At 48.2% G+C, this 13272-nt stretch overlaps 1 protein-coding gene across 2 annotated transcripts in view; it reads right to left on the reverse strand.

Moving 5' to 3' along the window:
* The window catches only part of URB1 (URB1 ribosome biogenesis homolog), a 147722-nt gene that overhangs the window by 11743 nt on the left and 122707 nt on the right, over positions 1-13272 (reverse strand). For both annotated transcript variants that reach the window (XM_030202133.1, XM_030202131.1), the window contains exons 33-35: positions 5127-5233; positions 2819-2962; positions 639-748 (exon numbers count right to left, since the gene is read on the reverse strand). In XM_030202133.1, the coding sequence (XP_030057993.1) occupies positions 639-748; positions 2819-2962; positions 5127-5233 (361 nt within the window). The remainder of the gene's footprint in view (positions 1-638; positions 749-2818; positions 2963-5126; positions 5234-13272) is intronic.

The following is a 13272-nucleotide window of genomic DNA, read 5'->3' on the forward strand; positions in this document are numbered from 1 at the left end:
TGGCCAGTCACTTTTCACTATGACACCAGAGCATAAGTTATATCTTGGCACATAGAAAGGGAAGTGAAACCAGTATTTACACTGAAAGTGCCCTGTATCAATCAATTTTAGTTGTCTTCTGGTGGGATGTGAGGTAAACTTAGATTGTGGACTCTTTGGTACTGCTTCAGGAATAGGAGACAGCAACAAGGCAGGATATTATTATTATTAGCATTCTTAAAATACTGATATCTTGCCTATCATGGAATAAATTACCAGGCCCAAAATATAATTAAAAAACAAAAGCATGGGCAGATGAGGTGTGCCCTCTGGTGTCTGGTGTCATTTTCTACACAATAATAATCAATTCCATGACATCTTATATGTAACATAGTATATGACACCAGATAAAAACCCGCATGGTATTGTATATGCTAACATTGGATTTTCCCAAGTCCATCTTAATAATGGTTTCTGGACTTTTCTTTTAGGAAATTATCCAAACCTTTTTTAAACCCTTTTACCACATTTTCTGGCAATGAATTTAAGAGTTTAATTACAGGTGTTAAAGACAGTGAGGGCAGGAAACCACCCAAGGGCTATCTGTACCAAAGCGGTCACATTCGCATGCCTTGGTATTCCCAATATGCAAGACCTACCTTTTGTCCAGAAGACTGAGTATCCACGTTAAAAGGCTGTGATCCCGGATAAGTCCGTAAGCTGCCTTTGTAATGGGTGCTGCCCTGTGCAGTATGTCTAGAATCTGGTTCTGCAAAAGATTGCACCAATACAAATGTGAAAAATAACCTACTATGTGCACTGCTGTGCATCTACTTGGCTTCTGTTTACTTTTTTGCACACATATCTATAGGGGTAATGTCATAAAGGTTTTTCTGCATGTGAAGCCTGTTTTAGTGTCTGGAGAGCTTTTTGAACAGAATAATGACTAAGCCACAAAAAGGACCATAAATGATCAGATGACCACTGCAGTAATAAAAAAATGACACCCCCCCTTTACTCCCCCAGTGGTCACTGACCCCTCACCTAGCCTAGTGGTTAGTGCAGCGGACTTTGATCCTGGGGAACTGGGTTCGATTCCCACTGCAGCTCCTTGTGACTCTGGGGAAGTCACTTAACCCTCCATTGCCCCTAGTACAAAATAAAGTACCTGAATATAATATGTAAACCGCTTTGAATTTAGTTGCAAAAACCGCAGAAAGGCAGTAAATCAAGTCCCATTTCCCTTCCCCCCCCAAAAAAAATTAAAATGTGAAAGAAACAGTACATATCAGCCTCTATGGCCAGTCCTATTAGAGCGGCAAGCAGGTCCCTGGAGTAGCCTAGTGGTTGGTGCAGTGCACTGTGGAGGAGGAGACCCAGGCACATAATCTACTCTGTTACACTTGTGGTGGAAAATGTCTGTCCCCCAAAGCCCTACTAGACCCACATATAGGTGACACCTGCAGCCATAAGGGTTATTGTAGTTGTGTATAGTTGGGTACAGTAGGTTTTTAGTGGGTTTTAGAGGCTTCCCCATATGATAAAAAGGGTAACTGTGAGATGTGTACCTGGTAGATTTATGTGACATCCACTGCTGTGCCCCCTAGGGAGCCCCATTGCTCTGCTGGGATGTCTGTGTGGCCAGTCTACTAAGAATGCTGGCTCCTCCTACATCCCAATGGCTTGATTCTGTGTGTTTTTCACTTAACTATTTTTTCCGAAAATGGACCAAAAAAAATTAATGCAGAGCACAAAAATATCTAGCAAGTAGCCATTTTCAGAAAAAAAAAAAAAAAGATGTTTTGCTGTTTCGAAAATCACTATATTCTCCACCTGGATTCTGGACATTTTGAGGAAAATGTCCAAAATCTGACTTAGACGTCATATCAAAAAAGCCCCTCTTATGTGTCCACTGTCTATCATATAAAGTGAGTGCTGAGCATCTACTCCAATGCATGCATAGGCGCTGACTCCGTGGGTGCTCGAGCACCCCCAATATTTTGACCCGCCGGAAGTTCCCTTCCCAGCCAGCCCGACCTGCCCGCCCTCTTCTCCCACAACAGTCCTCCACCCTCGCCTTCCTGAGTGCCGCACAGAATTTAAAACTCATCTTACCTCAGGGTCCCGGCGGCAGCAGTGAAAGGCGAGCAGGCTCGGCGATTCAGCCTTCCCTTCTCTCTCAGCTCTGGTCCCACCCTCATTTCCTGTTTCCGCAAGGGCGGGACCAGAGCTGAGAGAGAAGGGAAGGCTGAAGCGCCGAGCCTGCTCGCCTTTCACTGCTGCCGCCAGGACCCCGAGGTAAGATGAGTTTTAAATTCTGGGCGGCACACAGGAAGGCGAGGGCGGAGGACTATTGTAGGAGAAGAGGTCGGGCTGGGGTTGGGACTGGTACTTGGAGGACAGGAGGGGCCTGGAACTTGGAGGAGAAGGAGGGGGGCCTGGAACTCGGAGGGAGAGGAGGGGGGAAGGGGGAATGCACCACCTGTTAAAAAAAAAATTTCAGCACCCCCAATCATTTTGAAAAGTTGGCTCCTATGAATGCATGCATACATTGGGGCAATTTTGTATTCGTGCATTTGTGTGTTCAATATGCTCAAGCTGATCAAAAAAACATTTAGACTCATTATTCTACGAGACCTATTTATGCAATTGGTCCTGTTTAAATATGTGCCTGTCTCAATCTAGTTTTCTCAGTCCAAACTGTTAAGAAATAAATAACTTAAGAGAATCTCACAAATGATGACTAAATTGCTAACTGCCTGTCTGAAAAAATAGGTATCAATACACCTGAACCACATGCAGAAACTGCAGCTTGAGAATGTGCACGTAGCGATTTTACCTGGGAGTGCTCATCGCACAGGGAGCTGCTGAAAAAAGACAGAATGACGTGGAAGATCTTCTGATAATCATAGAGCTCATAGCAACGTCTGTCTCGTAACCCTTCAGCCAGGAGTGTAAGAACCCACTCACGTTCCTCTTTGTGCTAATACCCACAGAAGAAGAAAAAAAAAGTCCCCCATTAGCCACAAATCTACTTTTTACTCATTTGAATCTACATTTTTTTTTATTTTTAATGTAGCCTCTCAGCACCAGCTCACAAAAGAATCTGTGAGACACTGCTGTAATAAAAATAAAAAAAGGCTCAACATTGACTTAACAGGCCAGCCTGGAAGTAGAGCAATGCACTGCAGTGTAGGTTCAACATCCAGAGCCTGGGCCAGTCAGCTGAGCCAGGGATGTTGCAGAGTGGTTGACCTTAGGACCCATGATTGCAGAGTCCGGGAGAAGCCCTAATGTGTGGCCCCTGACCAAAGACTGTAAATATTATAGTACTCAGTAACCATATTGAACAAGACATTTTGGACAAGCATTCTATAAAAGGGTGTCATAAGACCATAATAACATAAGAGTAACCATACTGAGTCAGACCAATGGTCCACCTAGCCCAGTATCCTGTTTTCCAAACAGTGGCCAAGCAAGGTCACAAGTACCTGGCAGAAACCCAAATCGTGGCAACACTCCATACTACAAATCCCAGGGCAAGCAGTTGCTTCCCATGTCTGTCTCAATAGTAGACTATGGACTTTTCCTCCAGGAATTTGTCCAAACCTTTTTTAAACCCAAACACGCTAACCGCTGTTACCACATCCTCCGGCAAAGAGTTCCAGAGCTTAACTATTCGTTGAGTGAAAAAATATTTACATAGTAAATGACGGCAGATAAAGACCTGAACGGTCCATCCAGTCTGCCCAACAAGATATAAACTATTACATACCATGTAAAATGAGTTTATGTATACCCGAGTTTGATTTGTCCCTGCCTTTCTCAGGGCATAGACCGTAAAAATCTGCCCAGTGCTGTTCCTGTACTAAAAGTTCTAAAGCTAATGTCAAATCCTCTTAAAATTTACACTCCAGCCCATCCATATCTATTTAGTCCTATTTGTTTTAAAAGTATTTCCATGTAACTTCCTTGAGTGTCCCCTAGTCTTTGTACTTTTGGAACAAATAAAAAAATCGATTTATTTCTACTTGTTGTACTCCAAAGGAAGTACACAAACGCATCCATTGGACCTATTTGACAAAGAAGACAATGTTCCTTTACAAAACAGCCTACACGAAAGCTCCCACACAAAGTTATATATGCTCTGTGCACGTACAGGCCAGGAGAAACTGGTACATATCCAAAATATTTTATTGAAGATACCATATGTTAGACAATTGCCCGACACAGGCTGTGTTTCACCCAAAAAAAGGGCTGCGTCAGGGGCTATAATAAACAACAAACATATCAAATTATAAAATCAAAACATTATAAAAAAGAAAAATATATATCTGTAAAATATACAATATGTAAAACATCAATATGAATAATAAAATGTACATGTAAAACAGACATGAATTATAAAAATAGAGAGTCTCTTAATTCAAAAATAATAATATAAACATTTAAAAATATAGTAAAATAAACATATAAATATAAAATTACAGTATATCAAATAAATTGAATTAAACATTAATATTTAAAAATGCATGTAGATATATATAAAATATATAAGAATATATCTAAAAAAAATATATGTGTCGGGCAATTGTCTAACATACGGTATCTTCAATAAAATATTTTGGATATTATACTGATCTGCTGGCTTATTCTCCATGTTGGATTTTGCAGATCGTTTGCCTTGCTGTTTTCTGGAAACTGGTACATATATATGTATTTTATAACATAAACGCGTAAGTGCAACCTTATACATATAGGCATTCTTGGGGCATCACATAAAAGTAGGTGCTATGATTCCTATTTTTATAAGTACCCAATTGAACACCTATATGCTCAGGTTTCTTTAAATTATCCTCTCTGAGGCAGATGTAATTTTTCCACCCACATTTGTGCAAATACATGCATATTTTATATTTGATAATGTGTGTGTATCTCTCTATTTTGCCTCAGCCCTGCCCAACCTCTCTCCCTAGAAACATCTACGTGTACATGGTTTAACAGTATGCACTATGTGTCACCAGTGCATCCTTTTACATGTATATACCCTCAGAAAAATTTTAAAACACCTATTTCTGTAAAAATACCACTGTTTTACACCCAAAACACGGCTTATAAAATTACCCCCTTAAAGACTTGGATATTACCTCTAAATCAAAGCTATAGAAAAGCCTGTAGAAATCTGGCAATTTGTTCATGTCCAAGGACTGATGGGAGAGAAGAAATCTGCTGATCTTCATGTACATGTGCTCCTCTGGGGGGAAAATGGCACAGGATAACAGTGAGGGAAGGAAATAATTCGTGTAGAATTTCATTCCAAATCATATGTTAGTGAACACTACTGTAGAGAACAGGCCTGACACTTATGTTTCAGCACAATACACATCCAACAAGCTCCACTGACCAAGAACTAAGAACCAAAAGCCACTATATAGGAGCTAATTAATAGTCTCATCAATGAAGTTTTAACATTTTCCCCCTCACCCTCCCCCAACTCCACCCCCTTCACGGCTAAAGCACCACCTGTTATTCTGTCAGTTAAGATAAACACAACCAACATTTAAATGAATATAGCTTCTATGATCAAAATATTCCCAAAGATGTATCAGCCTATGTTGTCGCCAATCTCTTAAAACCATTCCCCCCTCCCCCCCTTCCCTTCTCCTATCCTCTCCTCCCTCCCTCCAGGCTTGACACTTAATGTAACTCTATACTGCCTGATTTCCAGCATCAGAACATACTGTTGTTAGGTTTCTATTCAAGTTCTCAATCTGATAAAAGGTCAACAAGTAATTGCTGTCCCCAAAGCTTTACCTTTCCTCCTCAGCAAAGCCTTCTGTTTAGAATGGATGCAGGTGAGTTAAGGTGTGTGTGTGTGGGGTGGGGGGGGGAGCAGTAGCTGCAGAAACTGGGAACAGGTTCCCTGCACTGTAGATTGTGCTGATTTATGGCCAGCAGCTGCTATTTACTTTGTTCCCTCACCCACCCATCATTATCAAGTGTCCTAAACATTAATCTGAATACTATTAGTTTACCAATATAGGGACTTATGAACAGGGGAAAAAACAAGTTAGTTGCTTGTAGCAGGTGCTGTCCTGAACATGAATACCCTGGAGGAAAGGAGAAACAGGGGTGACATGATACAGACGTCCAAATATTTGAAAGGTATTAATCCGCAAATAAACCTTTTTCAGAGACGAGAAGGCAGTAGAACTAGAGGACGTGAATTGAGGTTGAAGCGGGGCAGTCAGGAGTGACATCAGGAAGTATTTTTTCACAGAGAGGATGGTGGATACATGGAATGCCCTCCCGCGGGAGGTGGAGGAGATGAAAATGGTAACAAAATTCAAATATGCGTGGGATAAATGCAAAAGAATCCTGTTTAGAAGGAATGGATCCATGGAATCTTAACGGAGATTGGGTGGCAATACTGGTAATTGGGAAGCAAAACCAATGCTGGGCAGACTTCTACAGTTTGTGCCCAAAAAATGGCAAGCACAAATCAACCTCGGGTATACATATAAAGTATCGCATACCATGTATAATGAGTTTATCTTGTTGGGAAGACTGGATGGACCGTACAGGTCTTTTATCTGACGGCATAGACTATGTAGCGAATGCTACATACCTGTAGAAGGTATTCTCCGAGGACAGCAGGCTGATTGTTCTCACTGATGGGTGACGTCCACGGCAGCCCCTCCAATCGGAATCTTCACTAGCAAAGTCCTTTGCTAGCCCCCGCGCGCACCGCGCATGCGCGGCCGTCTTCCCGCCCGAAACCGGCTCGAGCCGGCCAGTCCAGTATGTAGCAAGACAATACTCTTAAGGGAAGACACAACTCCAAAGGGGAGGCGGGCGGGTTTGTGAGAACAATCAGCCTGCTGTCCTCGGAGAATACCTTCTACAGGTATGTAGCATTCGCTTTCTCCGAGGACAAGCAGGCTGCTTGTTCTCACTGATGGGGTATCCCTAGCCCCCAGGCTCACTCAAAACAACAACCATGGTCAATTGGGCCTCGCAACGGCGAGGACATAACAGAGATTGACCTAAAAAATTTTATCAACTAACTGAGAGTGTAGCCTGGAACAGAACAAACAGGGCCCTCGGGGGGTGGAGTTGGATCCTAAAGCCCAAACAGGTTCTGAAGAACTGACTGCCCGAACCGACTGTCGCGTCGGGTATCCTGCTGCAGGCAGTAATGGGATGTGAATGTGTGGACAGAAGCCCACGTCGCAGCTTTGCAAATTTCTTCAATGGAGGCTGACTTCAAGTGGGCTACCGACGCAGCCATGGCTCGAACATTATGAGCCGTGACATGACCCTCAAGAGCCAGCCCCGCCTGGGCGTAAGTGAAGGAAATGCAATCTGCTAGCCAATTGGATATGGTGCGTTTCCCTACAGCCACTCCCCTCCTATTGGGATCAAAAGAAACAAACAATTGGGCGGACTGTCTGTGGGGCTGTGTCCGCTCCAAGTAGAAGGCCAATGCTCTCTTGCAGTCCAATGTGTGCAGCTGACGTTCAGCAGGGCAGGAATGAGGACGGGGAAAGAATGTTGGCAAGACAATTGACTGGTTCAGATGGAACTCCGACACGACCTTTGGCAAGAACTTAGGGTGAGTGCGGAGGACTACTCTGTTATGATGAAATTTGGTGTAAGGGGCCTGGGCTACCAGGGCCTGAAGCTCACTGACCCTACGAGCTGAAGTAACTGCCACCAAGAAAATGACCTTCCAGGTCAAGTACTTCGGATGGCAGGAATTCAGTGGCTCAAACGGAGGTTTCATCAGCTGGGTGAGAACGACATTGAGATCCCATGACACTGTAGGAGGCTTGACAGGGGGCTTTGACAAAAGCAAACCTCTCATGAAGCGAACAACTAAAGGCTGTCCTGAGATCGGCTTACCTTCCACATGGTAATGGTATGCACTGATTGCACTAAGATGAACTCTTACAGAGTTGGTCTTGAGACCAGACTCAGACAAGTGCAGAAGGTATTCAAGCAGGGTCTGTGTAGGACAAGAGCGAGGATCTAGGGCCTTGCTGTCACACCAGACGGCAAACCTCCGCCAATGAAAGAAGTAACTTCTCTTAGTGGAGTCTTTCCTGGAAGCAAGCAAGATGCGGGAGACACCCTCTGGCAGACCCAAAGAGGCAAAATCTACGCCCTCAACATCCAGGCCGTGAGAGCCAGAGACTGGAGGTTGGGATGCAGAAGAGCCCCTTCGTCCTGCGTGATGAGGGTCGGAAAACACTCCAATCTCCACGGTTCTTCGGAGGATAACTCCAGAAGAAGAGGGAACCAGATCTGACGCGGCCAAAAAGGAGCAATCAGGATCATGGTGCCTCGGTCTTGCTTGAGTTTCAACAAAGTCTTCCCCACCAGAGGAATGGGAGGATAAGCATACAGCAGACCCTCCCCCCAGTCCAGGAGGAAGGCATCCGATGCCAGTCTGCCGTGGGCCTGAAGCCTGGAACAGAACTGAGGGACTTTGTGGTTCACTCGAGATGCGAAGAGATCCACCAAGGGGGTGCCCCACGCTTGGAAGATCTGGCGCACCACTTTGGAATTGAGCGACCACTCGTGAGGTTGCATAATCCTGCTCAGTCTGTCGGCCAGACTGTTGTTTACGCCTGCCAGATATGTGGCCTGGAGCACCATGCCGTTCCGGCGAGCCCAGGTCCACATGCTGACGGCTTCCTGACACAGGGGGCGAGATCCGGTGCCCCCCTGCTTGTTTACATAATACATGGCAACCTGGTTGTCTGTCTGAATTTGGATAATTTGGTGGGACAGCCGATCTCTGAAAGCCTTCAGAGCGTTCCAGATCGCTCGTAACTCCAGAAGATTGATCTGTAGATCGCGTTCTTGGAGGGACCAGCTTCCTTGGGTGTGAAGCCCATCGACATGAGCTCCCCATCCCAGGAGAGACGCATCCGTGGTCAGCACTTTTTGTGGCTGAGGAATTTGGAAGGGACGTCCCAGAGTCAAATTGGTCCAAATCGTCCACCAATACAGGGATTCGAGAAAACTCGTGGACAGGTGGATCACGTCCTCTAGTCCCCCAGCGGCCTGATACCACTGGGAGGCTAGGGTCCATTGAGCAGATCTCATGTGAAGGCGGGCCATGGGAGTCACATGAACTGTGGAGGCCATGTGGCCCAGCAATCTCAACATCTGCCGAGCTGTGATCTGCTGGGACGCCCGCACCCGGGAGACGAGGGACAACAAGTTGTTGGCTCTCGTCTCTGGGAGATAGGCGCGAGCCGTCCGAGAATCCAGCAGGGCTCCTATGAATTCGAGGTTCTGCACTGGAAGAAGATGGGACTTTGGGTAATTTATCACAAACCCCAGTAGCTCCAGAAGGCGAATAGTCATCTGCATGGACTGCAGGGCTCCTGCCTCGGATGTGTTCTTCACCAGCCAATCGTCGAGATATGGGAACACGTGCACTCCCAGCCTGCGAAGTGCCGCTGCTACCACAGCTAGGCACTTTGTGAACACCCTGGGCGCAGAGGCGAGCCCAAAGGGTAGCACACAGTACTGGAAGTGGCGGGTGCCCAACTGAAATCGCAGATACTGTCTGTGAGCTGGCAGTATCGGGATGTGTGTATAGGCATCCTTCAAGTCCAGAGAGCATAGCCAATCGTTTTGCTGAATCATGGGGAGAAGGGTGCCCAGGGAAAGCATCCTGAACTTTTCTTTTACGAGATAGTTGTTCAGGGCCCTTAGGTCTAGGATGGGACGCATCCCCCCTGTTTTCTTTTCCACAAGGAAGTACCTGGAATAGAATCCCAGCCCTTCTTGCCCGGATGGCACGGGCTCGACCGCATTGGCGCTGAGAAGGGCGGAGAGTTCCTCTGCAAGTACTCTCTTGTGCTGGAAGCTGTAAGACTGAGCTCCCGGTGGACAATTTGGAGGGTTTGATGCCAAATTGAGGGTGTATCCTTGCCGGACTATTTGCAGAACCCACTGATCGGAGGTTATGAGAGGCCACCTTTGGTGAAAAGCTTTCAACCTCCCTCCGACTGGCAGGTCGCCCGGCACGGACACTTGGATGTCGGCTATGCTCTGCTGGAGCCAGTCAAAAGCTCGCCCCTTGCTTTTGCTGGGGAGCCGCGGGGCCTTGCTGAGTCGCACGCTGCTGACGAGAGCGAGCGCGCTGGGGCTTAGCCTGGGCCGCAGGCTGTCGGGAAGGAGGATTGTACCTACGCCTGCCAGAAGAGTAGGGAACAGTCTTCCTTCCCCCGAAAAATCGTCTACCTGTAGAGGTAGAAGCTGAAGGCTGCCGGCGGGCGAATTTGTCGAATGCGGTGTCCCGCTGGTGGAGAGACTCTACCACCTGTTCGACTTTTTCGCCAAAAATGTTGTCCGCACGGCAAGGCGAGTCCGCAATCCGCTGCTGGATTCTATTCTCCAGGTCGGCGGCGCGCAGCCATGAGAGCCTGCGCATCACCACACCTTGAGCAGCGGCCCTGGACGCAACATCAAAAGTGTCATAAACTCCTCTGGCCAGGAATTTTCTGCACGCCTTCAGCTGCCTGACCACCTCCTGAAAAGGCTTGGCTTGCTCAGGGGGAAGAGCATCAACCAAGCCCGCCAACTGCCGCACATTGTTCCGCATGTGCATGCTCGTGTAGAGCTGGTAAGACTGGATCTTGGACACGAGCATAGAGGAATGGTAGGCCTTCCTCCCAAAGGAGTCTAAGGTTCTAGCGTCCTTGCCCGGGGGCGCCGAAGCATGTTCCCTAGAACTCTTAGCCTTCTTTAGGGCCAAATCCACAACTCCAGAGTCGTGAGGCAACTGAGTGCGCATCAGCTCTGGGTCCCCATGGATCCGGTACTGGGACTCGATCTTCTTGGGAATGTGGGGATTACTTAATGGCTTGGTCCAGTTCGCAAGCAATGTCTTTTTCAGGACATGGTGCAAGGGAACAGTGGACGCTTCCTTAGGTGGAGAAGGATAGTCCAGGAGCTCAAACATTTCAGCCCTGGGCTCGTCCTCCACAACCACCGGGAAGGGGATGGCCGTAGACATCTCCCGGACAAAGGAAGCAAAAGACAGACTCTCGGGAGGAGAAAGCTGTCTTTCAGGAGAGGGAGTGGGATCAGAAGGAAGACCCTCAGACTCCTCGTCAGAGAAATATCGAGGATCTTCCTCTTCCTCCCACGAGGCCTCACCCTCGGTGTCAGACACAAGTTCACGAACCTGTGTCTGCAACCTCGCCCTGCTCGACTCAGTGGAGCCACGTCCACGATGGGGGCGTCGAGAGGTAGACTCCCTCGCCCGCATCGGCGAAGCTCCCTCCGCCGACGTAGTCGGGGAGCCTTCCTGGGAGGTGGCCGCGGTCGGTACCGCACGCGGGTACCGACGTCGGGGACCTCAACCTGGGCGATGGGCCAGCCGGCGCCACGCTCGACGGTACCGGAGGCGCAAGCACCGCCGGTACCGGAGGGGTAGGGCGCAACAGCTCTCCCAGAATCTCTGGGAGAACGGCCCGGAGGCTCTCGTTTAGAGCGGCTGTAGAGAAAGGCTGTGAGGTCGATGCAGGCGTCGACGTCAGTACCTGTTCCGGGCGTGGAGGCTGTACCGGGCTGTCCAGAGCGGAGCGCATCGACACCTCCTGAACAGAGGGTGAGCGGTCCTCTCGGTGCCGATGCCTGCTGGGTGCCGAATCCCTCGGCGACCCAGAGCTCTCGGTGCCGACATGGGGAGGAGACCGGTGTCGATGCTTCTTCGATTTCTTCCGAAGCATGTCACCGGAGCTCCCCGGCACCGACGAGGAGGACGTCGAATCCATCCGTCGCTTCCTCGGGGCCGAGACTGAAGAAGGTCGATCTCGGGGGGGCTGTACCGCAGGAGCCCTCAGGGTAGGAGGAGACCCACCCGAGGGCTCACCGCCACCAGCAGGGGAATGGACAGCCCTCACCTGCACTCCACCCGATGCACCACCGTCCGACGACATCAGCAGACGAGGTCCTGGTACCACCGACGTCGATGCAGCTATCCGATGTCTCGGCGCCGATGCAGAGGCCCGATGCCTCGATGCACTCGATGCAGGGGCGGCCGAGGAAGATGGTCTGGACGCTGACGACGTCGATGCACTCGAAGATCCCGGTGCCGATGCCGACGAAGAGCCCGAGAACAACACGTTCCACTGGGCTAGTCTCGCTACCTGAGTCCGCCTTTGAAGAAGGGAACACAGACTACAGTTCTGAGGGCGGTGCTCGGCCCCCAGACACTGAAGACACGACGAGTGTCGATCAGTGAGCGAGATAACCCGGGCGCACTGGGTGCACTTCTTGAAGCCGCTGGAAGGCTTCGATGTCATGGGCGGAAAAATCACGCCGGCGAAATCAAAAGCCGAAATGGCGAAAATTGAAGCACCAAAAATTTAGAGGGAGAAAAAATCTCGACCGAGGCCGAAAAGAGGCCTACCCCGACGACGAAAGAAAACTTACCGGGGCAAAAAGCTGGAAGTACGGGGAGGATTGACACGAAACCCGGTCGAAGGGTTTCCGGAGCACTTTCCGACTAACAAAGCTTTCCCGAAGGAAAAAAACACGCTCAAACAGAATTTGGACGCGCGAGGTCGACTTTCCGGGGCTCGACACGGCGAAAACACGACCGTACCGAGTGCGGACAAAAGAAGACTGGCCGGCTCGAGCCGGTTTCGGGCGGGAAGACGGCCGCGCATGCGCGCGGGCGCGCGAGGGCTAGCAAAGGACTTTGCTAGTGAAGATTCCGATTGGAGGGGCTGCCGTGGACGTCACCCATCAGTGAGAACAAGCAGCCTGCTTGTCCTCGGAGAATATTATGTTACTATAAGTGGCCAGCATTCACTGGAAGAAGACGGTCCACTGGGCTTGTCTCATTCTGAGTTTTCCCATGGACTTACAGACACAGCTGAAACCCTATGACCCAACAGTTTCAACAGGTTACAGGCCAGTATTTGTTGACTTGTTGTCTCCTGCACAATGGATACCAAACATATTGATCCTTTTCTTGTGACAGACAGTTATATGTTTGAACAATTTTATTTACAATCAGCATCAGTTACACTGTTCAATACTTTCCAAATGTACGATACAGCAAACTCCAAAACCATTCTCTTTTTGACCTTTTCTTGCGAGAGACAGTTAAAGGCTGTGCACAGATGGGTTTATTTTCTATATGTCTAGCTGAGCTCTAACTTATTACAATTACTACTACTACTTATCAGGGCTCTAATAGAATTTCTGGGTAATGACTCCAGCACTGGCATAGTTCCACCCACTGAAATTTTCCCTCTT

This window comes from Microcaecilia unicolor, chromosome 4 (assembly GCF_901765095.1).
Source record: "Microcaecilia unicolor chromosome 4, aMicUni1.1, whole genome shotgun sequence".
Lineage (NCBI taxonomy): Eukaryota > Metazoa > Chordata > Amphibia > Gymnophiona > Siphonopidae > Microcaecilia > Microcaecilia unicolor.